Source organism: Muntiacus reevesi, chromosome 20 (assembly GCF_963930625.1).
Source record: "Muntiacus reevesi chromosome 20, mMunRee1.1, whole genome shotgun sequence".
Taxonomy (NCBI): Eukaryota; Metazoa; Chordata; class Mammalia; order Artiodactyla; family Cervidae; genus Muntiacus; species Muntiacus reevesi.
This window is the reverse complement of record NC_089268.1, coordinates 31,303,495-31,329,229: the sequence shown is the minus strand read 5'-3', so window position 1 is coordinate 31,329,229 and position 25,735 is coordinate 31,303,495. Positions and strand designations below refer to the sequence as shown.

The following is a 25,735-nucleotide window of genomic DNA, read 5'->3' as shown; positions in this document are numbered from 1 at the left end:
TGGAGTTAAAACCCATCATGGAACCTCCATTAGCATGCAAAATGCTTTCTTACTGCTGTGATAAAATAATGAGGTCCTGTTAAAACAAAACAAAACATAGTTTAATCTATGAAATGCCTCCGTTCTGGTTGGCATAATAAAATTGATGAATGACTAACTACTTATAATGACACTCTTTTGTACCAGTAAACCTAATTTAACTGATTTTTTTATTGATTTTGTATTTATTGGGTTGGCCAAAAATTTGTTCGGAACCCAATACTTTTTAGCAATCCAACACTACTAGAAATCTAGACAACTGTTGGGGGAGGGGTGGAGGAAGGAAAGAAGACCTCTGTCATACATAGGGGCCTGGACAAATAAATTGGGAGGCAGGTGCTTGATGTACTATTACACAGCCACTAAATGAGCTAGACCAACATGACCCATAAAGATGTTTGAGATAAATGACATGAAAATGCTAAAGTAAGTGATGGGGCTGGGGGAAGCGAATTGTAAAATAGCTTAATGCCTATCTATCCATCTATCTCCTAATGTATGTGAGAAATCAGAACTATATATGAAAATTCCAAGCTAACGGCAGTTGACTGTTTACCTCAAGGAAGTGAGGCTAAAGAGGGACAAGGGCGATTACCACCCTTTATTAATTTTGGCATTGTCTTAGGTTTTTTAAAAACTGTAGTTCGTGTATTACTTTAAAAAAAAATTTTTTTAAACATGTTCAATAATTATGGTCTGTGCTTCCTCTCTGTTTTCAGTTTAAAACCTAACTGGGGTCCACACACATATGGAATTCTGATTATGTGATTCACCGTTGATATCCACATGGATGCTCAGGAAATTGGGGGCTGCTTCCAGGTGAGGCACGCGCAGGAGGTAGGAAACGAGACTCGGGATCCTAGACCGGCCGGAAGTGCCTGTGCGCCGCGGGCCCCGCGGTGGGCTGGCTTCTGCCCCGCCGGGCCGCTGTTCCCGGCGCGCTGCTCCCAGTGCTGGGGCGGGGCACCCCACCCCCTCGCCGGGGCGGGGCACCCCACCCCCTCGCCTTTTCCAGGTCTGCAGAGACGGCCCGAGAACCTGGGTGGGGTGGGTGTGGCTGAGAAAGGGGTGTGAAAAGTGAACCTCGGCTCGGGGAGGGTGGAGGGGAGCGGGCGGTGGTCGTGCCCGGGGACCTAGAACCGACCAGTCTCCCGGGCTGGGAATACTTTGCGCGAGAGAGGGTTACCGGGACGAAGGGTCTTCCCTGTGAAACGGCAGCAGGATTAGGACTCAGGACAAGAAATGCCTGAAGTCTGGGGAAGTATTTGGGTACAAGGAAGTTAAGGACAAATTTGTAGAATTTCTGTAGCCTTCCTCATGGAGAGCCAGCGTGTAATACTCTCATTCTTTGGTTCTAAAAGCAGATAAAGGGGCGTTGAATGGACTGATTTTCCGGTGCACAATGTGACGTTTTCCAATCCCCTTTCCCATGGTTCACTGATTCTCAAACCTTCGAGTGCATATAAATCCCTGGGGAGCCTAGGAATTAAAGATACATTATCAGGGCTCCCTATCCCCCCGCTCCCACCCCTTAACCCTGGATTCCGATTCCCTAGATGTCTGCCCCAGGGCCGGTAACGCTGAAATTCAGCTGCTGGGCTGCTCTTCCTGACATTTTGGAGACAGCCCTCCTGGGAATCAGGCCCTGCGTGGGTGTGAGCCGACTTCTCCCTTGGGCTTCTGTAGATTCCTAGGACTGTCTTGTTAAATAATTGAACTGCAAGCAACCTCCTTAACTTCTCTTGGCCCCCATTTCTTATCTAGTGAAATAGTGGTTGCAATCAAACCTCAGAGGGTAATTGTGAGGATTAAATGTGGTCTTGTATCTGAAAGCATGTTGTAGGGTGTTGTGCAGTGTTGGCTGTTACCCTGAGAATCAGCAAAGCAGTGTGGAAAACTCAGAGAATTTGCAGTCTACCTAAGCGTTCCTTTCTGTAAATTTAGTGAAAATGAAACTGTCCTTAGTGGTTGTTTTGAAGATTAATTTTAAAAACTCGTGTAAAGATTGCAGTAAAAGTAAGTTCATTCATTTAGTCCAAGACAAGAAGCAAAGTTAGTTTTTTTTTTTCTCTCTAATTTAACTTTTTTACAATGAGTCTGAACTTTTTAACCATTCTGAGTGATCTGTTTGGTCGCTAATTCCTCCATGAACTCTGTAAGGTATTATTGCTATTTCTTTTTCATATTAAAAAACTGAGATTGGAAGAAGATAAGAAATTGGCACAAGATTGCACAATTGGTAAAAGAATCAGAATAAAACTGAGGTCTGGGTACATTGAAAGTCTGCTTTTTGTACATTATGACTTTATCTATTCCATTATTTCATTCTTTGGTCAGCAAGTCACTACTTTCAGTGAAGAGGTTTAGGTCTATAACAATTGATTCTAAGTTTCTATCATTAACTGTTGCCATTTTTCTACCTAAACAATGACTTTTACTGCTTAAAAGGAGGGAACTTCCAAAGGTGTTTCTAACTCATAGCTCCAGCTGGAGGGAGTCTTTTAAGCTATTCAAGGTCAAGATGAATATAGACTCCAAGGAGATTTTATGCCTGGATGTGCAAGCTCCCAAGGTTTGGGAAAAACTTCTGGCAGAAAAAGTGGAGGCAGAAAGTCATCTCCAAATGCAGGAATCTAGACTGAAACGCAGTAATCCACTGGCAAGAGAGATCTCCCGAAGGCACTTTCGACAGCTCTGCTACCAGGAGACTCCTGGACCAAGAGAGGCTCTCACTCGACTCCGGGAACATTGCTGCCAGTGGTTGAGGCCACATGTGAGCACGAAGGAGCAGATCCTGGACCAGCTGGTGCTGGAGCAGTTCCTGTCCATCCTGCCCCAGGAGCCGCAGAGCTGGATGCGGGAGCACTGTCCAGAGAGTGGGGAAGAAGCGGTGATTTTGCTGGAGGATCTGGAGAGAGAGCTCGATGAACCGCAGCACGAGGTAGGAAGGGAGAGTCACCAGGGAAAGAGTATGTGTCGGTCACCAAGGATCTCTGTGTCCTCTGCTTTGTGTCCCCTTGACTTTGGTGATTAAATAAGACCTTGCTTTCTGTGTCTTTCTGAGAAGTGTTTCTTTAGACAGTTACTTTCTTCAGAGGTCAAATCTTATATCTTAAAAAAATATCTTGTTTCTTTGTTTCTAGATGGTAGCCTGCAGACAGGAACAAGAAGTCCTTTCTAAAGAGACAGTGTCTCTGGAAGCACAGATGTCACTGGCCTTTCAGTCCCAGCCTAAGGAGCCCCAACTCACATGTGACCCTGCTCAGGAGCCCCACCCTATCGGAGAGACAGGTGAGGGACAGGATTTATCTGGTGTTGAACATATCCCACCTGGTCAAGCACAGATGGACAAAAAAACCAGAACTGGGAAACCAGGGAGTGAGAAATGCTCTACCAGCAATGCTCAGAGCTTCTGTAAGCTGCTTTTACTTGGGCAGGTTACTTAACCAGTTCATCAAGGTTTCTTCATCTGCAAAATGTCTGCTCAGGCTGCCATAATAGAATATCACAGACTGGCTGGCTTAAGCAACAGAAGTTTATTTTCTCATAGTTTTGAAGGCTAGAAATTCAAGGTCAAGATGTCATCAGAGTTGATCTCTAGTGAGACCTCTATTCCTGGACTGTAGAGAGCTGCCTTATTGCTGTGTCCTAACATGGGCATTTCTCTCTACTCGTGCATGTGGAGAGAGGAGGAGAAAGAGAGCAAGTGAGCCCTCGGGTATCTCTTCTTCTTATTATAAGGACATCAGTCCTGTTGGATTAGGACCCCACCTTTAATTACCTTAATTGTCTCTCTGAAGACCTTATCTTCAAATACAGTTAAGGCTTCAACAGATGAATTTGGGATAGGCATGACACAGTTCAGTCAATAATATATACCTCAAAAGGTCGCTGTGAGCATTGAATACAATTTGTGAAAAACACGTGGCACACATTATGCTTAATGCATTGTAACTGTTATCAGAAATTACCAGGGCCACTCTTGTCGATTTGGGTTTACATTTGCAGTCAAAAGATATGAGGTATACTTAGTAGGTGGCAGACTGGATGAGAGAATCCAATGGAATAGACCTTGCCATTTTTTTGTATGTATTCTTCTTAGTGGTGTCAGCACTGGGCACCAGTGGATATAGACCTGGGTACTTGGGGCTGAGTCAGTTGCCTTCCCATTCTAACTCTCCCTGCACAATTGGCTCCAAATTCAGTCTAATTCCTCACATATAACATCACAGCCTCTTACTGCCTTTTTGTTACCCTTCTGGTAACAGTAGAGGTGTGGTATCCACAGTAGAGGTCTCCTGTTTTCACTTTCACATTACCCCATGTGTATCAAAGCTACAACTTCTCTTGCCGCTCTGTTTCCAGCTTCTATTTATTTCATTTCTATTTATTTCATTTACTCTAGCAATCACACAGTTATGATTTTGGAACACATCTCTTAATTTAAATTAAAACTAAATTAAAACTATATTTGATGAGTGCCCACTGCAGACCTTCCTCTGACTCCCATGACCTCATCTTACTAAAATTCCTTCGGTTTCATCCTCCTCCTTAATGGGCATCTTTCCAGTCAGTTCCTTTGTTACTTTCTTCTTCCTCTCCCATGAATTTGGACTTCTCATTTTTCAGCCATTTTCTCCTTTCTTCTACTTTCCAAGCCTGCATCTAGAACGATGCTTAGAATCCTTCTTCCACGGCACATCTGAGTAAGTCCTTCATCCATCTCTCCGTCAATCCTTCTGGTCATTCATTCATTCAACTAATATGTGTTAAGCATCTACAGTGGCTACAGGAGAGTATCCAAAGGGCTTCTACAGAGCAGAGTGCTCCCTCCAGCACTGTCAGTGCACATGTGTGTTGTATGTTCAGGAAAAGCCCATTTTGTAAAAGCAATGTGGGAAGTACTTGAGATTACAAGGACCAAATCCAAGTTCCAGCTCTTCAGTTTTTTAGCCAAGCAACATTTAAAGTTACTTTATATCACTGAACTTGAGTTTCTTTTAAAATGCATACAGATAGTAAAGAATCCCCAAAACACACAAGCTTACATAGTAAAAAAGTTCTCCTCCAAGTCCAACTCCCCAGGAGTAACTACTCTTGTCAAATTGCTGTGTGTTTTCCAGATTTCTTTCTAAATATAGTCTGTCTAACTATAGACAGACTCCTTTGTATATCTTTAGTTCTTTTAAGAAGTGGGATACTAACATGAACAGGTTTTGTGGTTAGTTTGATAATATACATGAAAGTGCTTCGTAACTCATGGAATGCTGTATAAATGATAATTATTAAAAAGTGGGAAATGTCTTGGCTTTTATATTCTACCCAGTCCCCTTGTACATTTCAGATGTAAATGTAAAGTTTGAGCAAAAGGGCAGTACTGGTCTCACTTGTGGCCCATTTCTTCTCTGCAGACACATTTCTGTTTTGCAAACCTGTTGTCACCTCCCAGCTAAAAGGAAGTGGAGAACCGTGGTCTCATCCCAGAGGAGTCCTTAGAGGTACCTATCCAGGAGTGTGAGGGACAGTGCAGTTAGATGTTGGAGAAAGAGTCCAATGTTTTGGGTTTTTCTGAGTTGCAAAGTGGTGATCACACCTAGGGAACCCAAGACATCCTAAGGATTCCACAGCAGCCCTTCTCCATCCTCACTTTCAACTCATCTAAATAGAGGCAGTCTAATTAGGTTGATTGACTATTGTCCAACGTGAACCAGTGCTATGGAACAGCCTTTGCCTCAGCACCAGCCCTTGGGTCTGTCAGTTCAAGCCATAGTAGTAACATTGATTTTAATCCTTTCTCTAAATATTCAACAAGTATTTATTGAGCCACCACTGTGCACCAGCCAAGATTCTCAGGGAATAAACCAGAAAGATCTTGTTCCCATGGAGGTAAGATTGTATGTAGCAAGGGGGAGACAAATAATAAGCTTGTAAATAAGATGATATAATTTGTTAGAAGATGGTATTACAGAATAAAGCACAAATAGAAGAGCATACAGGGAATCTGACTGCTGTGGATGGGGCACAAAGAGTATAGTTTTAAGTGGAAGAATTGAAAAGGTGAGAATTGAGCAAAAACTTCAAGGAAGTGAGAGAATGAGTTCTGAGGTCAGAGTTTCTAGGAAGAGAGATGCACTAGAGCTGAGGCTTTGTCCTGGGGATGCACCCCGGATGATTACAGATTAGAAAGACATAAAGTACTTCCTACAGTACCTAGAATAGGAGAAACTCAGCACTTTTTCCATAAATGACCCAATGAATGGAGGTCTACACAAAATAACTTTCTTTAGAAAGGGTCACTTTGAGGCTCCCTGTATCACAGTGTGGAGGGAATTCTCAGGGAAGACTCCAGAGAAGCCACTCTGATCCTGACCATCCTCTTCTTGTGAAGAATGTAAAAAAATTTTCTTCAGGCCCCATCCATGTGAGGGGCACCTAGCTGCATTTTGCCAAAGAGGGCAAACTTCCCTCGTTACCTAGAAGAAGGTGTTGCCACACTGGCCCCTCACTTTGTAACCTCCTTCCTACTCTGTGACGTCAGGATAGATGTACCTCACTTGGGACTTCCTTGGTGGTCCAATGGCTAAGATTCTGTGCTCCCAGTGCAGGGACCTGGGTTTGATCTCTGGTCAGGGAACTAGATCCCATATGCAGCAGCTAAGAGTTCATATGCCACAGCTGAAAAAAAAAAGATTCTGCATGCCACAATGAAGATCAAAGATCTCATGTGCCACAACTAAGACCCCTGCAGCCAAATAAATACAAAGATTAAAAAGAAAAAGAAGCAGTAGCACCTTGCATTTCTGTTCACATAGCAACCCATTCATCACTAGGCTCAGGGAACAAGTGACATTTACCTGGTCTTTTTTTTGTTTCAGGTGGATTGACCCAGGCTGAGGACAGAGAGTTGGTGCTAAGGAAACATTGTCCTAAGAGAGTGGAACCATGTGGGAAAGTGTCTTATGGACAGACCTGGGAGGAATCACAGCAGGGGCCCCGACATGGAGAAGTCAGTGAACTTAAGGGTGGGGTAGAGAGGCACTGGGGAAACCCTGTAGGAACCAGACCACACAGATGTGAGGAGTGTGGAAAGAGCTTTGCTCAGAGCTCGGGTCTGGTTCGACATCAAAGAATTCACACTGGAGAAAGACCCTATGAGTGTAATGAGTGTGGGAAAACCTTCAGTCAGAGTTCGGGTCTTTTTAATCACAGAGGAATCCACAATATTCAGAAACGGTACCACTGTAAGGAGTGTGGAAAGGCCTTCAGCCAGAGTGCCGGTCTCATCCAGCATCAGAGAATCCACAAGGGAGAAAAGCCATATCAGTGCAGCCAGTGTAACAAGAGCTACAGTCGGCGATCATTTCTCATCGAGCATCAGAGAAGCCACACAGGGGAGCGCCCTCACCATTGCAACCAGTGTGGGAAAAACTTTAACCGCCACTGCAACCTCATCCGCCATCAGAAGATCCACCTGGTGGCTGAGCTGGTCTAATCCAAGCTGTGTGCAAGTTTTCCGGATCACTCACCAAGTCACGTGGGGTACGTAAAGACTAGAAAACACCTTTCTTCCTGTCTCTACAAAATGTGTTTTGGTCTCAGTTCAATTCAGTTGCTCGGTCGTGTCTGACTCTTTGCGACCCCATGGACTGCAGCATGCCAGGCCTCCCTGTACATCACCAACTCCCAGAGTTTACTCAAACTCATGTCCATTGAGTTGGTGATGCCATCCAACCATCTCATCATCTGTCATCCCCTTCTCCTCCCACCCTCAGTCTTTCGCAGAGTCAGGGTCTTTTCAAATGAGTCAGTTCTTCGCATCAGGTGGCCAAAGTATTGGGGTTTCAGCTTCAGCATCAGTCCTTCCAATGTATATTCAGTACTGATTTCCTTTAGGATGGACTCTCAAGAGTCTTCTCCAACACCACAGTTCAAAAGCATCAATTCTTCAGCACCCAGCTTTCTTTAGAGTCTGACTCTCACATCCATACATGACTACTGGAAAAACCATAGCTTTGACTAGACGGACCTTTGTCAGCAAAGTAATGTCTCTGCTTTTTAATATGCTGTCTAGGTTGGTCATAACTTTCCTTCCAAGGAGCAAGCGTCTTTTAATTTCAGGGCTGCAGTCACCATCTGCAGTGATTTTGAAGCCCAAAAATATAAAGTCTGTCACTGTTTCCATTGTTTCCCCAACTATCTGCCATGAAGTGATGGGACCAGATGCCATGATCTTAGTTTTCTGAATGTTGAGTATTAAGCCAACTTTTTCACTCTCCTCTTTTACTTTCATCAAGAGGCTCTTTGGTTCTTCACTTTGTGCCATCAGTGTGGTGTTATCTGCATATCTGAAGTTATTGCTATTTCTCCCGGCAATCTTGATTCCAGCTTGTGCTTCATTAAGTCCAGCATTTGCATGATGTACTCTGCATATAAGTTAAATAAGCAGGGTGACAATATACAGCCTTGACCTACTCCTTTCCTAATTTGGAACCAGTCTGTTGTTCCATGTCCAGTTCTAACTGTTGCTTCTTGATCTGCATGCAGATTTCTCAGGAGGCAGATCAGGTGTTCTGGTATTCCCATCTCTTGAAGAATTTTCCACAGTTTGTTGTAATCCACACACTCAAAGGCTTTGGCATAGTCAGTAATGCAGAAGTAGATGTTTTTTTTGGAACTCTCTTGCTTTTTTGATGATCCAGCGGATGTTGGTGTTTTGATCTGGGGACATCCATAAAAGGAAGGTTTGGGGTTTTGAAGGTGCTGCTTTCTCTTTGGTTCCTTTGCCCTTTCCTGTTTCTTACTAGCCCCATCCCTCTTATTTATTCTCTTTGAGATGACTGCTAACCTTTTCTAAAAATGTATTAATAAATGGCAGTGCCACAGCCAACGTGCTAGGACGACCTGTGTCTGTGTTTAATTCCTAAAGATCACATAGAGTGCTACTGATGTTTTACAATAGAAGGGTCTTTGGTGTTCCCTGTGACCGGTACCCACATAGTAAACACTATTTCTGCCTATTGCTTCCCTCTGACACCTGCATGATCCTCCTCGGATCACTGATCAGCGTTGGCTGGGTGCTTTGCTGTTCTCAGAGTGCTTCCATTTACTTCACCATAGTTTCTTCTCCCAACAACCACACAGGAAAATGAATATTATTATTCTGTTTTACAGACGAGGAATTGAAGATTCAGAAGATCCAAACCTTAGAGCCAAGGCTTAACCTTTGGTCTTTAATTTTAGTAAACTTTTAACTTATGGAATAATTTTAGACTTATAAAAAAAGTTGCCAAGAGGGAATTCCCTGGCAGTCCAGTGGTTAGGACCCGGGGTTTTCGCTGCTATGGCCCCCGTTCAGTCCATGGTCAGGGAACTAATATCCCACAAGCTGTGCAGCATGTCACTGCCCTCCCCCCACAAAAGTTGTAAAGATAGAGTTCTCATGTACCCTTCACCCAGCTTCCCCTAATGTTAACATCTTACATCAGGTCTTTTCAGTTAAACCCTTGACTTTTGACTCCAAATCCCACTGTTTACAGTGTCATGCTTCATCATATTTGTATTCTTAGATTTCCTCATTTAAGCTCAGTCACCCGAAATTCCCTTAGTGCTCTCCCATCCCATCTTCAGCATTACAAAAAGTCATCAGTATCCTAAGTATTAACATAAGACATCAGAGCATTGGATCATTATCCATAAGATGCTTTAAAAACTACCATCTTGAATCTCCTGAATCTTTCCTTTCTGTTGTGTTGCTTAGGTCTGGAGTTGTCTGCTGATGTTCTAATCTGATCTTGTGTCCATTTTTTTTTTTTTTCACACTTAGGATCCTGGTGAATGCTCGCAGTGTTCTACATACCATCCTGTATAACCCTATATTTTCTTTGGAACTGCTGAGTTTTCCATCTGAAATAATAATCCAATGAAAAGAAGGGACCTGTTAGGAGGGAGAAAATCTTCCAAATGAAATGTAAGAATATGAAGTTGGTGTGTATCTGAAAAGTATATGAAGAGGGAATAATATGAGGAGGGCATGAGAAAGATGAAATCTGTGATGCCAGGGGCCAAAAGAAGAAATAATGGCCAGACACAGAACAGGTATGTGGGATAAGGAAAGAAAAGTTCAGACAGTGGACATCTGTCAGTAGAAGGAAGGAAGATGGGCCTAGGAACATATCCAGAATGGTCCGGAATGCTTATGGATATGTCAAGATTTGATCATGTAGGGGATATATGCAACAGACTGTCAACATGGTAACGGGGGTAGATGGAGGACTACATGACCCTTTCATTTTGTGTTACCTCTCTTTGAGCTGTGAGTGTGCTTATTGTACAGAGGTGGTATGAATCCCCCTTCCAATTACTAGGGATAATGCTATGAAGAATGAATGAAAAATGTCTTATTCTCATCAAGGAACTTTTGGGGGAGAGTAGGGCAGCACCCAAGCTGGTCCAGAATTGACCTGAATAGTGCAAAGGATGTCACAGGTTAAGAGCGCTGAGACTGGAACTTCCAAGACAGAATTTGAAATTTTGCTCTCTATCAGGTATATTAAAGTGTTAGTTACTCAGTTGTATCCGACTCTTTGTGACCCCACGGATGTAACCACCAGGCTTCTCTGTCCAAGAAATTCTCTAGGCAAGAATACTGGAGTGGGTTGCCATTTCTTTCTCCAGGGGATCGTCTCAACTCAGGGATCAAGCCCAGGTCTCCTGCATTGCAGACAGCCAGGTAAGCTCAAAGAAGGAGCTTCCTGGAGAAGGAAATAACAGTTCATGGTATCACAAGAGGCAGACAAGACTTAGGGCTAAACCACCACCACCAGTGCAAAGGAGGGTAAGAGCTAGTGGCCCTGGTTTTTATCGTGGTTAGGGGATGGGCCCAGGAAATACTTCTTATGCACAGATAAAGTAAGGACTTGCATAGTTTGAGGTGCCAAGTGAAGAAGCACATTTCTCCCCCACTCAGATGTGGGGGAGAAAGGAAGGGACAAATAGAAGGTGAAAGCTGTCAGTGATCTGTCAAAAATCAACAACAGAGTCAAGATTTTTTAAAAATTACAACTGTTTAAAGAAAATCAATTCAGGAGATACTTTATCATGTGATTCTAGTTGCTCTATCCTTGTAAACTAAGGAGTAGGTATGAATTTAGCATTCAATCCATTTTTAAACAAATGTATATAACCAGAAAAAGCATCTGTTAAAAAAAAATCCATAACTGTCCATTTGACTACCTGAAGCTGTCTCACTACTGCAGAGTGGCTCACCTCCCACTGAAGTCAGCTGAGACTTTCTAGAAGAGGTGAGCTCCCAGAGGCAGCCTGTCCCCTCACTAGGCTCTTGAAGAGAGTGTGGTTTGTGGGACCTGAGGTGAAATTTCAGGGATTCCTAATCTGTTTGGAGACATACAACTCTTTCTTGCCTACTTCCTGCCAGAGAGGATCAGCTGAGACCTATGAGTAATTAAGAATGTTTAGATTCAAAAGGATATTACTATGGTAATGGTTAATTTTAAGACACTGAGGAGCTATAGTGTCCATCATATTTTCAAAAGGGTCCAAAAACTAAACAAAGTTAAGAACTACTGCTTGATGTGTGGTGGAATGATAAGAAACAGGTGTGGTGGAGCCTTTTCAGAGAGAGCCCTGACTCCCACTTTGATTTTTTTCACACGTATACACACACACACACACACACACACACACACAGACACAGAGTCCCACATCAACCTTTTCATCTGCTCTCCTGGTTTACCGGGTTTTCTCTCCAGATCCTCCAGCACAATCACCATCTCCTCGTCACATTCTGGATGACGTTCTCACCCTTAGACCAGTTGCTGGTCACTCTGCCTATCCTGACAATATGATACCCAGTGCAGCAGAAGCCAGTGCTTTGGGAGTACTTTTAAGGTACAGAATTAACTGTTGAATACAAAGGTATTAATATCAAATGAGCTAGTTGAAGGCTATAGCCAGAAGATTCTCTGAGGCTCACACAGCAAGAAGTTAACTCAGAATTCAACCCTCAATTCAGAAAAATCTAGATGTCTTCTACATTCTGTTCACCCCTAGAAACCTTTCTTTGACTCATAGAATTCAGTTATCTAAGGGGATGTTTCCAGGTTTGCCCCTATCCCTTTGGGAGAAAAGTAGAGAAATGGAGAGAGAAGGAATATACTGGACGTCTCTTTGAGTTTACATCAAAGACTGGCTTTTATCACAGCTCATACTGTAGCCTTTCACAGTGGCAGTACCTATCCAAGTGTTTGGTGTCATTTGCCACTTTCCAACTTCCTCAGATTCTATTATTTACTTTCCTGAATCTGTTTCCTTAAGTATGACTGAAATTCCAGTCTTATTTGTGGGACTGTGGGCTACCCAAGCCAGGAGAGTCACCATTGTTACCTGCACAACAGCTGATTGGTAAAGGTGAGGGATACTGTTCATGAGAAACAAGTGTGTGTGTGTGTGTGTATGTGTGTGTGTTAGTCGCTCAATCATGTCCAACTCTTTGCAACCCCATGGACAGTAGCCCTTTAGGCTCCTCTGACCATATAGGTGGGTAAAAATCTTACTGGATAACTGAAACTCTGGGTACAAAGCTTCTATCCTAATTTTTCTACTAATTAGATGGGGGGACTTAAGCTCCCTGAATTTCTCTAGGTCTCAGCAGAGAAGTGAGGCTTTTAGTTTTTAGGGAGTCTTTAAAATTGACCATGGAGAGGTGTTCTTAAGCCATTTTTAAAGGGTCTACAAATTAGCCATAATATCTTTTCTTTTTTTTGTTTGGCAGCGAGGTGACTGTTCCTCAAGAGGTGAAAGCAGTGTGAGTGTTAAAATGTGTCTAGAGTGAGTGCTGGCCTTCTATGTCAATATATGTATGTTTATACCTTGAGGAAATTAGAATTATTTAAAAAAAAAAGCAGTTATGCATGCAAAGCTTTATCACCATAATATGGAAAGAAAATATATGTCTAAGGAAAATTCATAAGTAATGCTCCAAATCTTGAGATTTATGTGTATGCATAATAGGGTCTTTGACCCAAGATTAAACAAGACCAAAAGGACATCAACAAGGACTAGTGGACATATTTTCTCAGATTTTTGGGGTCTGGGATTTCATTTTATTCTACTAACAAGCTAATTAGGGCTTCCCTGGTAGCTCAGCTGGTAAAGAATCTGCCTGCAATGCAGGAGATCCTGGTTCGATTCCTGGGTTGGCAAGATCTGCTGGAGAAGGGATAGGCTACCCGTTTCAGTATTCTTGGGCTTCCCTGGTGGCTCAGCTGGTGAAGAATCTGCCTGCGATGTAGGATACCTGGATTCAATCCCTGGGTTGAGAAGATCTCCTGGGAAAGGCTACCCACTCCAGTATTCTGGTCTGGAGAATGCTATGGACTGTATAGTCCATGGGGTCATGATCGCAAAGAGTCAGACATGACTGAGCGACTTTCACTTTCAACAAACTAATTAACTTAGCCTGTGATTCTTTCATGGAATCTGGCATAAAATATGAGTTTCCTGGGTCAGAAGCAAAGAATTTTATATGATTCCATGGAGGCCCAATGCCTTTCACATTTTGCCCTCAGAATTTCATTGTTTCTCCAGTGCGTGGATGTCCACGTCCTCCCCCACCCATAGCCATACTGTTTCAAAGTTGTAATTGTTGTTCTTCTCCAATTCTCAAAAAACTTCTTATGCATGACAGTCTTCCTTGGGCCTTCAGTGCTCCTACATGCCTTGTTGCATGGGTCCAGGTTATAAGGCCCTGATTATTACTTCTTTAACTGGCCCATTTCTTATAGATTGCAAGCCTAACATTTGTTATTCATAGATGGCAAGCAGCATGAGATCATCATATTTGCATCAGTTTCCCTTGCCCCCAAGTCCCAAGGAGGTGACATGATGGGCTCAGGTGAGTGCTACACACACAACGTGCCTATGTTGCATCTGGGAAACCTGAATTTACAAAATCCTCAGCTTTTATAATAAGCAGTAAGTAAGCTTGCTAATTGACCATTGGGATATGTTATCTCATCTTTAAAGATTACCAACTACATAAACAATCCTGTAGAATAGACTAGAAAAAAAAAGATCAAGGTCTTTTTTGTCCTTATTCTTTTATTCCTTTATTAAAAAACCATTATTCTCATAATGTCCTATTAAAATTTGTGTATTTATTCTTATTGTTTATCTTTTGTCAGTCCCCACTGGAATATAAACTTTATGAGGTCAGGAATCTTTGTTCTTTTCTGTCAATGTTGTATCCTGAATACCTAAAACAGTGTCTGGCTCAGAAAAGTGACTCAATTAATATAATTGTTCAAGACTCCTACAAGTTAAATAATTTAAAGCTGTTAAGTCCATGTGTATATCATTTTCAACTTTACAGTATATATTGACATTGCCTTTTAAGATGAGCACACCAGCTTACACATCCATCAGCTGTATATGAGAGTTCAAAAATTTTCACATTCTTACTAGCAAATATTACTGAAACTGCAAAATTTTGCTGAGGTATTGGTATGAAATGTATTAAAATTTGTCTTCTCCTGGTAACTAATGAAGTTAAAGATCTTTGCTTGTTTGTTGGTCACTCCAGACTCCTTATCTGTAAATTGCCTGTGCATAGTTCTTGTCAATTATTCTGTTTGACTGTTGGCTTTTTTCTTGTTTATTTGTTGATGCTCTTTGTATAATGTGGGTATTGATCCTTGTTGGTCATATGGCTCGCAAGCATCTTGCATCAGTCTTCTGTTTGTAGTTTCCACTTGTTTCTGGTATCTTTTGATGTGGTTTTAAATTTTAATGATGTCAAATGTACTACATTTTTCCTTCACATTTTGTGCAGTCTGTGTATTTTATACTCAAGAGCATAAAGAAATGCTTCTATTTTTTTCTAAAAATGTGAAGGTTTTGCTATTTGACTTTTATGTCTTTAAACAATTAGAATTTGTTTTTGTTTTTTTTTTTACAATCTATTTAAACTTTAATTTGTGCATTTGTGGTAATTTATGACTGCAAAACACTTTTTCTTAAAATGACATAAAGGCACATTTCATTTGAATGCATAGTGTACCATTCTAAAATATCCTAATTTCCTTACAAAGTGCTTGAGCAGTCACTTACACATACAGTAATAACAAAATATATTTACACTCTATAGAGTTTAAAAATTTTAAATCTGACTAAAATATATATATTTTTAAAACTACAGAAAAAAAATTAGTGCTTTCTTCAGCTTAATTGTGTGAATATACCCTGCCCTCTAATTTTTTTTTTCCATTTATCTCAAAACATTGCGGTGCCATTTATCAAATACTGTCTATATACACTTATACACTGACTTGTGTACATTTGTATATATTTCTATAAGTAACTATAGATTTTGGGACTTGAGTTCATGTTGATACCTTAGATTTCAGTCCAACACCACAGGATCATTTTGGTCTTTCTCTTTGTCATGTTTGTAACTGCTTTTCTGACGTGAGGAATCTGGCCCATGGTTGCATAATTGCAAGGAGAGACCTTGACACCATAAGGTTACAGCTGGCAGCTATGAGCAGATATTGTTCTGAGAATGGCTAGTAGTATCCTTGAGTTTGATACAGTTCAGAAAATTCAAGTTCTCAGTGATGCAGGAATGTGTCTGAAACCATATCCACAATGCATCCCCCCGCCCCCGCCCAGCTCCAACTGTGCCTAAACCACAGTTTCATAACTTGTCAGAACAAATAACATTGGCCTCATAGGAGGTGGGGGGCATTTATCTCTATCTTCAAAGTGGACATTGTGAACAATAAGGTGAATGCATTTTTTTTTTTTTAATGGTTAAAGCAGATGTACATCTTGTAAGTCAGACAAACTTCCCCATACCTCAATAGGTGAAATTTTCTTCCATCACTATCTACTGTTACTATCCCCATTTATAGATTGGGAAAGTCAGGCACAGAAAGTTGAAATAATTTACCAAGGTCACCCAGTTAGTACGTGGTAAAGCCAGGATTACTCAGGTAACTTGGCTTGAAAAGCTGCAGATCTAACTATTATGGTAGATGGTAAATGAGGACTAGGAAGAAACAAGAGCAAAGAAAGGAGATAACAGGACTAGAGAGTTTCTGGAAGTGGGAAGCCTGAAAGTGGTTGCCTGAGAAGAAGCCATGGAAAATAGAAAGGGAAACTGTTATGTGCAGGGGTGAGGAGGGGAGTGGAAACTATAGTTACTTTTGCAGGAGCAATCTCAATGGCTTTGCTGGCAGTTTGCCACCTACAGTGTGTTATGGATGAATGGAAATTGAGGACTAGAATCAGAGATAGGCGGGCTTCCTTTCAAGTTTAATAGTTTAGCCTTGAAGGGGAGAAAAGAGAGTGGTCACTGGAGTGGGGCAACAGCCAGGGGCAGCCACTGCTTCTTCGAGCAAGTGCTTGGTGATGTGTTCTGCTTCTTTGATGTTTCTGAGGGAAAGGGTGTCCTCCTGCCTGGAGCTCTCAGAAAACCCTGCTTTTTACTGAACTTTAGTGACAGTTTTATGCCAGCTCTTTAGTCAAGCTTACATCAGAGCATGGTATAGGCCACAACAGCATCCTTACAAGATCGAAAGATCTAGTCTTATTTCTTATGATTCAGAGCCTGTCATCCTTTCTTTCTCCTTCCCCTAACTGCTTCTTTTGGAGGTAAGGGCATGGTTGCTAATGGGTTAACTCGGGGACAACCACCGAGAGGCTCTTCCTAGAGGGCCCGGGAAGTGGTATTGATTTCCACTTGGGCTTCCTCTGCTCCACTGTCTCAATTTTTCTCCAGCATCTGGAGGCTGTTCATTGCACCAAGACATCTTTGAGGATACTTATTGTGGGATTCAGGGTGGGGTGCAGAGGAGGACGCTGCAGAGGCGCGGACTGCAGGGGCAACCTGTGAAGCTGCTCCCCAGGGTGTCCTCGCCCCTGGACTCGCGGAAGGGGACCGCTGCAGTTTTACGGTCCTATAGTGATTTCCCACCTTTCAAGAATTTTCCGAAGACATATAGTTCCCAGGTAGAGTGAGGCTCAAGTACTGCCTTGGTCCACGATGGCTAGGGAATCAAAGGAAAGCGCAGCTTTGGACGCCCAGTCTTCAGAGGACCGGACGGGGATCCTGACCGTGAAGGTGGAAGAAGAGGACGCCTCGGTCTTGGCTGCAGAGGCGCACGCCCCAGGCAGCCCGGCTCCGAGCCCCGAGCACTCCCGCCAGCGCTTCCGAGGCTTCCGCTACCCGGAGGCTGAGGGGCCCCGCGAGGCGCTGAGCCGACTTCGGGAGCTCTGCCGACTGTGGCTGCGGCCTGAGACGCACAGCAAGGAGCAGATGCTGGAGCTGTTGGTGCTGGAGCAGTTCCTGACCATCCTGCCGACGGACCTGCAGAGCTGGGTGCGGGAGCAGCATCCGGAGAGCGGGGAGGAGGTGGTGGCGCTCTTGGAGTATCTGGAGAGGCAGCCGGATGGGCCGATGCCGCAGGTAGAACAGGTTTAGTGTCTGCAAGCTGTGGTCGGCTTCTTCCTGAAATCTCAAGATCAGAGTGAGGGGCTTTTCTTTAAGATCCAGAAATTCTCCATCTCTTTTTGTACTATAAGCCTCTTTGACAGTAAGGTGAAGTCTCTGGACCCCTTCACATAATAGTACTTATTAAATACCTGAAGTAAAATATAAAAGATTAAAAGCAACTCAGTTATATTGAAATACAGTTAGCAAAGTAGTAAATGTATGGTAAAGTTATATATGCGCTTTTAAAAATTAATGCACTAAATAGTGAGATCTAGGGACAGGCCTAATAACTCTAGTACAATTTCAAAGTGATGGTGAATATTTTTGATAACATTTACGTGGTTGTAATGTGATGTGAAAACACCTGCAGTTTCAGTTGGTGACAGAGTCTTTTGTACTGTCTGTAACACCTTGGTTTGCTGTTTCCACTCATGATTAAAGGAAATAATGAATTTTGCTTAGAGTCTAGTAAAAATAATTTTTCCTATTCATATTCATGGACTACTTAGGAGGGAATCTGTGGACCACAAGTTAGAAACCCCTGGGTTCATATTTATTTCCATCTTCCTGAATATTGTATAAGACTAAGGTCCCTTTGTATTGTATCCTTGTGTGTTCCTTTCAGCATGTACATAACCAGACCAAAGGCTTCTAATTGGTGACGCAGAGACCATGATTCTTGAGTTGGCATTAGTACCTCTTAGCCTTGTAATAAGAGAAGAATCACTTCAAGTTTCAGCTTCAGGCTTTTCATTTTTCATAGTTGTTGTGGGAAATTCTAAGATGTACATGAGCTAATGATTGTGACTGGCTTGAAAACCCATTAAGTACAAATGTCTGGATGGAAACCTGCATTTAACGAGGACATACCATCACGAGGCCCTGTGTTAGGTGATTTCACACACTGGGACCTTATTTGCTAGTTTGCAAAGCCCTGTAAGCTAGAAATTATTATCCTCTTTTTTAGGATAAGAAAACATATTAGTGTTCTCTGAGAACTTAGCACCAGTTCCCAAAGAGTTTTTACAAAATCGCAAATATAAATAATGATGGAGCACAGAGTAATGCTGAAGAACGTGGGCTCTGGAGTCATTCTGCCTAAGCTGGGTGCTCTGGAGTCATTCTGCCTAAGCTGGGTGACCTCGGGCAAGTTGCTTTAACACTGTGCCTCAGTTTCACCATTACAAGAATGCAGATAATAAAAGTACCTAGCTAAGGTTGTTGCTATCTGCATTAAGTTAATATTCATAAAGCTCTTAGAAATAATGGATAGAAAGGAAATAGAAAGTACTGGGAAATAGAAAGTACTAGCACATAGAGTATGTGATAGAAGTGTCTGAATAAATAAATGAATGACTTTTAGGTCCCAGGTGGTGGCCAAGGGCAAGAACTGCTCTGTTGCAAGATGGCAGTGTTGACACCCATTCAGAGGCCACGAAATATCCAGTTGCAGCCAGTGAAGGCTCTACTCAAGCATGAATCTCTGGGATCCAGTCCAGACAGAGGTGAGTGTTATCTTCTGGGCAGCATGAATTCTACAGACTTCACCCAGTTTCACTTCAGGATCCCCTAAAGGACAGATCTGTAGGTAGGTGCTTTATATGCCCATCACAGATCTACTTCTCTTTGAGACTGAGACAAGCAGGGAGATTTCAAACAATAGTGGAAAGCTTTCCTAACCAAACCTGGGCATGATAAATAAGACTTTATTAAAATTGGTCTTTGGAAAGAGTTGATTTTTTTTTTTTTAGCAACACAGTTATCTCCATTCATTCAACATATATTTCTGGAGGCTTCCTATGTGGTAGCCAGTGTTGGTGTTGTGGGTATCAGGAATAACATGGTCCATAGCATAGATTTCTTCCTCCAGTGGAGCTTACATTCTAGTAAGGAGAATAGCAAGTAAATTAATAATACACTTTCAGATATTAGTGAGTGCTAAGAGGAACATAAGACAGAATGCATAAAGCCTGTCAGAATATTCCAGAATTGTAGGACTTGTGCAAATCAAAGAGTGTAAATCTTCAAAACCTGTCACTAGAACGGGCTGAAAAATCACTTAGTAGGAAACTGCTATATTTTCCTGAGTGTTTCCCATGTGCTGTGAATATTTGGGCAGATTTCCAAGACAAACAACACTGGGATATGCCAGCCAACATGAAATCTTTATTTTTCAACAGAGGTTCTAGCCTAACCTAACTTATTTTCTGCCTCCTGCCAAGTTCACCTTTTACAGGAAAACCTGAAGTTCCCCTTTACTTCTCTTGAATCTGAGCAAGTTCTATATAAGTAGATTCCTCTTTCCTTCTTTCTGGGCTCAGGCTAATCTGACTCTTCTTAGTCTTTTATAATAGAACTAAAGAAAAAAGCACTCTAAGCTTCTAAATAAATTTTAGCAGGAACAAATATCCTCTTTTCCACTCTTTCCAGAATGTTCAAGATGAAAGACTCTTTAGATGGAATGCTTTGTTTTGTCTTTATACTGCTTCCATTTCTTACCAAAGATCTGCCCATCAATTTTGTGCCTCTGTGGAGCACACCACATCTCTAGGTCTAAGGATTTGAGCTGGCCAGGATCAGGAATTTTGGAAAGGCACACATGCTGTATAAACTTCTTTGTAGCAATTTATCTATGCAGTTTTTGAACTTGGATTCCACGAGGCAGGAAGTCTGAATGCCAGAGTAGATCTCATCCAGAGTGCTTTCCTTCTCAGTTCTCCAGGTTCCAAGGCTTGCCCCTGGGGGGCGCTGCAGAGAAGATGCCGCTGTGGTAGCCACCAGGTTCGCCCCAGGGTCCCAGGTGAGCTGGAGCCCCTCTCCCTCCCCCTGCACCCAGCACCCTTCACTACTGATGGGCTCCCCAGTAGATCTCTTTCTCCCCATTCCTCCTCCATCCTCATCCTATATGCATCTGGAGTTTGAGTTTTCTCATCTATTCCAAGATTGCCATGTCATTATTTTGGTGTTCACTTAAGAGGATCTTTCTGTTTCACTCCTAGCTGAGGGAATGTCTGTGCTTCTCGGTTCTTCCTACCCCATCTGTTTGGTCAACTCTTTCATCAACAAGATTTTCTTCAAGGGAAATTTAGCAAATACAAACTGAAGATTTTGTTGTGATGGTAATTTGGTTTATTTTTTTTAAGTATCACAAACTGTGCTGCTAGTGAGGGATATAAAATCATGCTCTGTCCCCTAGGGACTTAAAGGAACACATAAGGTGTATGCTTTTAGCCCAAGATATTGAACAGCATTTGCTTAACCTGGCTTTTAATTTCTTACCCAGTCTTTCATGTCCTGCTTGAAGACCTCAGTATTTGAGGCTCTGTAGAATCTATTTTCCCACACCTCAGACCTAGATTTCATTGTATTTTAAAATCATTGCTATAAATAAGCCCCCATCCCTGGTTTGCCAAAGCACATCACATATATTTTGAAAAGTTTGGATATGGTTCCACTCCTTTCACTGCATTGGTCCTTACTTTCCAAACCTTTCACTTTCTGGATTTTTAGATATTTATGTGAAAGTACTTCTTGTAATGTGTGTATTTCTTTCCTTTATGGTTATTTTTTTGATGAAGATATTATTAGAGACAGGGTTAAGTAGGCATAAGTGTACCATACTTGTTTTTTATAAACAACCCATGTAAAGGGAATGTTCCTTCATTACATGTACCCAGTTTTTGTTTTTTTTTAATTTTTACTGGAGCATAGTTGATTTATAATATGTTAGTTTCAGGTATACAGCAAAGTGAATCAGTTATACATATACATATATCCACTCTTTTTTAAAAACTAATTTATATTTTGACTGCACCACACAGCATATGGGACCTTAGTTCCCTGACCAGGGATCAAACCTGCAGTGGAAGTGTGGAGTCTCAACCACTGGACCATCAAGGACATCCCTCTCCACTCTTTTTAGATTCTTTTCCCATGTAAGCCATTACAGAGTATTGAGTAGAGTTCCCTATGCTATAAAGTAGGTCCTTACTAGTTATCTATTTTATATATAGTGGTATGTATATGTCAACCCCAATCTTCCAATTTATCCTTTCCTACCTCTTATCCCCTGGTAATTGTTTGTTTTCTGCATCTGTAATTCTATTTCTGATAAGTTCATCTGCACCCTTTTTAAGGATTCCACATATAAGCAATGTCATATGATGTTTGTCTTTGTCTGACTGACTTGTACTCAGTGTGACTGCTTAGGGAGTGATTTTGGGCGAGTGGAACTAAGTAGGATTACATATTGTTTTAGGGGCCATTTAAAATGGAAGATGTGGCCCTGACTGTCTCCCCTGGATGGACACAGCTGGATTCATCTCAGGTGAACTTGCATGGAGATAAAAGGCAGGAGAACTGTGGCAGCCTGACCTCCTTGGGTAAGACTGATGGGCGTTGCTTTCTTCTAAAATTTCCTGGCTTAGCATCTACTAGGCTATTAGAAGCTGTTTGAATTATGTTTGGCATTAGAACTACCACATCTGAATCCCAACTACTAACTGGCTATGTGACTAGTTTATTAATCCTTCTGAGCCTTCAGTTCAGTTCAGTTCAGTTCAGTTGCTCAGTTGTGTCCAACTCTTTGCGACCCCATGAATCACAGCACGCCAGGCTTCCCTGTCCATCACGAACTCCCAGAGTTTACTCAAACTCATGTCCATCGAGTCAGTGATGCCATCCAGCCATCTCATCCTCTGTCGTCCCCTTCTCCTCCTGCCCCCAATCCCTCCCAGCATCAGGGTCTTTTCCAATGAACCTTGCTTTTTTAAAAAAAATTATGTATTTATTAATATTTGGCTGTGCCTAGTCTTTTTTGTGGCATGTGGGATCCTTAGTTGCAGCATGTGAAGTCTTTAGTTGCAGCATGGGAACTCTTAGGGCATATGGGATCTAGGTCCCTGACCAGAGACTCAACCCAGGCCCCCAGCATTGGGAGCATGGAGCCGTAGCCACTGAACCGCTAGAGAAGTCCATGAGCCTTGCTTTTTCATCTGTCCTGCCAGTGTGTGGTCAGTTTAGGTGGGATGAAGTAGGTACCGCCTCTAGTTTAGATCTAGCTCACAGGAGATGCTCAGTAAATGCTGATTCCTTCCCTTTCCCTTCCTGTTGCTAGCCCTGACAGGAGAAGAGAGCTGAGGGGTCTCTTCAGGAAATGGGCCGTGGAACCATAGGGCGAGAGCTTAGAAGTGATCTAGAGACTGACTGCAGAGCCTGGCCTTAAAGATGAGGATGCGGTGCAGAGACACACAAGATTGCCTGGCTTGTCTGAGTTCACACAGCTCATTGGCAGCACAGTGGGGGCTCCAACTCAGATCTCCCAGCACTGATGCCAGTTTTATTTGGTGGACCCTGCTTCTGCCTGAGTTCCAGCCAGAAATGACTGCACCTTTCAGTGGTCATTGAATTCTGAGTTCCTGCTTTCCCTACTTCTCACAGAACATTTCAGAAATTCTTTTCTTTGCCTTGTTTACTGTCACCCTCTGCTCAGCCCTTTTAGTATCTAATCCCAAGCACACGGCCCTGCCTTACTTTCTCAGAATTTAGAGCCTCTGCATGTATCCCCAGCACAGTCTTCAGTATTTCTCACCACCTTCCCTCCAATCTCTCCTTTCCCAGGTTGTACCCTTCTTCCAAGAGCCCCGTTCATTCTCAGGACTCCCTCCTCCCCAGCATCCCCATTCTCCCCCTTTATTCCCACCTGTATTCTAATACTTACATCCTCATCCTTGCCATATACAGACCTCTGTAATTCTTGCCTTCCTGGGACTCATCACAAAGCTTTCCTCTGTGGCAGGACATAACTGACAGTTGTTGGCCGTTTGTTCTTCAGGTGGTGTGGTGCAACTGAAGATCAGAGAGCTGCCTCCAGATGAGGATCATCCAACACAGGAGCCTGGGCAGATACCACGCCACCTGGGTGAAGCCACTGGCCAGACTCCTGCATGTGCAGAAGCTGGTGAACAGGAGGGCCAGTTACAAAGAAAGCAGAAAAGTGCCGCAGGAAACAGGCGGCACTATTGCCATGAATGTGGAAAGACTTTTGCTCAGAGTTCGGGCCTGACTAAGCACAGGAGAATCCACACTGGGGAGAAACCCTATGAATGTGAGGACTGTGGCAAGACCTTCATCGGAAGCTCTGCTCTCGTCATTCATCAGAGAGTTCACACTGGTGAGAAGCCATATGAATGTGAAGAATGTGGCAAGGTCTTCAGTCACAGTTCAAACCTTATCAAACACCAGAGAACTCACACTGGGGAGAAACCCTACGAGTGTGATGACTGTGGGAAAACATTTAGCCAGAGCTGCAGCCTCCTAGAACATCACAAAATCCATACCGGGGAGAAGCCCTACCAGTGCAACATGTGTGGTAAAGCCTTTAGGCGGAATTCACATCTTCTGAGACATCAGAGGATCCATGGCAATAAAAACCTTCAGAATCCTGACCCTGGACAGACCTGGGAGAGTCAGGGGAGGAAGGAAAGCCAGTGGGAAAATGTTGAGGCTCCTGTGTCTTATCAATGTAATGAGTGTGAGAGAAGTTTCACTAGGAATAGAAGCCTTATTGAGCATCAAAAAATCCACACGGGTGAGAAGCCCTTTCAGTGTGATACATGTGGAAAAGGCTTCACCCGAACTTCATACCTTATTCAACATCAGAGAAGCCACGTTGGGAAAAAAATTCTATCTCCGTGACCCATGGCTTACATGCCAGAGTTGATGTTCCTTCCTCATTGAACTGAAGCCACCCTGGAGCCCTTGCTGACTAGAAAACTGTGAACTGAGCTTTATTTCCCACCACATGTCATCAGGTGTTTGTTAGAAAATAGAGTCTGGTTGAGATGAATTATCCTATACAACCTAGAAAGTGATTGAAAACAAAAACAAAAACTTGATTGATAGGAAGCTATGAGAGCATTGTCTGGAAGAGGTTGGACCTGAAATAGTTTTCACCTTTTAGACTTAAACGGGCTTCCAGGTTGTCTAATTAATCTCTCTCAGCCAGCATTTTATGATGTCTTCTGGGTGGCTGACTTTCTGATTTGGGGGGCTGGTGTTTCTGTTCATTTTGCCTCCAATGAATCCCTCACCTGTTGGTTGGATCAGTGATGTCTTATCCCCACCCCACTGTGCCTTGTATACAGGTGCTATAAACATTTATTAAATAGACCAGTGAGGCCCCCATGGGGGGACCGCCCCAAAAAATAAAAAAATAAATATACCAGTGAAATGATGTTAATAGCTCTGAAAATCTAATGTCTGGATTCCTGATGACTTTTTAAGGCCACTTGTGCTTGTCTAATTCTCTGAGGGTCTAGATTCTGGGTCAATCTAGTATGTTTATTGCCAAGTACATAAGATTGTCAGAGTTGGGGTAGTGTGTGTGTGTGTGTTGCTCAGTCATGTCTGACTCTTTGCGACACTATGGACTGTAGCCTGCCAGACTCCACTGCCCATGGATTCTCCAGGCAAGAATACTGGAGTGGGTTGCCGTTCCCTTCTCCAGGGGATCTTCCCAACCAAGGGGTCAAACCTGGGTCTCCTGTATTGCAGGCAGATGCTTTACCATCTGAGAGTTGGGGTAGAGGAATCCATATTTCTTCATCAGCATAGAAGTTATAGTAAGAGTGCCTTAAATAGCTTCTTTATCATTAAGACATTGTGAGACTGTTGCATCCATACAACTCCAGTCTGTAGTCAGCGTTAACATTAGTTCATATTAATTGTGCTATTCTTTAGGGAAAAGCTTTCACATTCAGGTAAATAAAAAACAATTGATCAAGTCAGATCAAAATGGTTATGCATCTTGATGTAAATCCTATGATGCTCAACAGCTTGTTTCTCACTTTTTGGTTATCTTGGACCTAACCAAGTGCCAAGACACTATTGATATCCCTCTCTCCCAACTTAGAGTCCACAGTGCATCAAGGCTTATGCCAGCTAGGCTTAAACTTCTTCCAGGCTAGAGGATTCACACCAGATATTTATAACAAGTGTCATTCATGTTTTCAAAACTGCCCTGTGGTTGGGGAGAGGAAGACTGGGTCAGAGGCAGCCAACCATGATAGAGACCTGAATATGGGCGGTAGGAGAAAATGTATCTTTTTGGAAACACATTAGGAGTCCTGGGATCTGACAGAAATGATTCCACAATGTCCAAAGTATCAACCTGTGAAGTCAAGA

General features: G+C 42.6%; 2 protein-coding genes across 3 annotated transcripts; both read left to right on the top strand.

Moving 5' to 3' along the window:
- Positions 1-2,560: 2,560 nt before the first annotated feature.
- Positions 2,561-7,531, top strand: ZSCAN9 (zinc finger and SCAN domain containing 9). The gene is made up of 3 exons (XM_065912032.1): positions 2,561-2,980; positions 3,183-3,330; positions 6,915-7,531. Exons 1-3 carry the CDS (start codon positions 2,561-2,563, stop codon positions 7,529-7,531), a joined length of 1,185 nt encoding a protein of 394 aa, XP_065768104.1.
- Positions 7,532-16,821: 9,290 nt separating this feature from the next.
- On the top strand, positions 16,822-24,773 carry ZKSCAN4 (zinc finger with KRAB and SCAN domains 4). 2 transcript variants are annotated; one of them, XM_065912014.1, is made up of 5 exons: positions 16,822-17,437; positions 18,915-19,056; positions 20,266-20,351; positions 21,810-21,933; positions 23,385-24,773. In XM_065912014.1, the coding sequence occupies exons 1-5, from the start codon at positions 17,102-17,104 to the stop codon at positions 24,245-24,247; spliced, it is 1,551 nt and encodes a 516-aa protein (XP_065768086.1). In that variant the 5' UTR covers positions 16,822-17,101; the 3' UTR covers positions 24,248-24,773. The 2 variants fall into 2 exon arrangements, with proteins under 2 accessions (XP_065768086.1, XP_065768085.1); XM_065912013.1 differs by having other exon boundaries at positions 16,822-17,524.
- The last annotated feature ends 962 nt before the right edge of the window (positions 24,774-25,735 follow it).

Bases quoted from the DNA above. Each gene is read 5' to 3' on its own strand.
- ZSCAN9 (XM_065912032.1), top strand. From the start codon at position 2,561: ATGAATATAGACTCCAAGGAGATTTTATGCCTGGATGTGCAAGCTCCC. The intron at 2,981-3,182 runs GTAGGAAGGGAG...CTTTGTTTCTAG, and splicing joins TCGATGAACCGCAGCACGAG to ATGGTAGCCTGCAGACAGGA. The intron at 3,331-6,914 runs GTGAGGGACAGG...TTTTTGTTTCAG, and splicing joins CCACCCTATCGGAGAGACAG to GTGGATTGACCCAGGCTGAG.
- ZKSCAN4 (XM_065912013.1), top strand. From the start codon at position 17,102: ATGGCTAGGGAATCAAAGGAAAGCGCAGCTTTGGACGCCCAGTCTTCA. The intron at 19,057-20,265 runs GTGAGTGTTATC...TTTCCTTCTCAG, and splicing joins GGGATCCAGTCCAGACAGAG to TTCTCCAGGTTCCAAGGCTT. The intron at 21,934-23,384 runs GTAAGACTGATG...TTTGTTCTTCAG, and splicing joins TGGCAGCCTGACCTCCTTGG to GTGGTGTGGTGCAACTGAAG.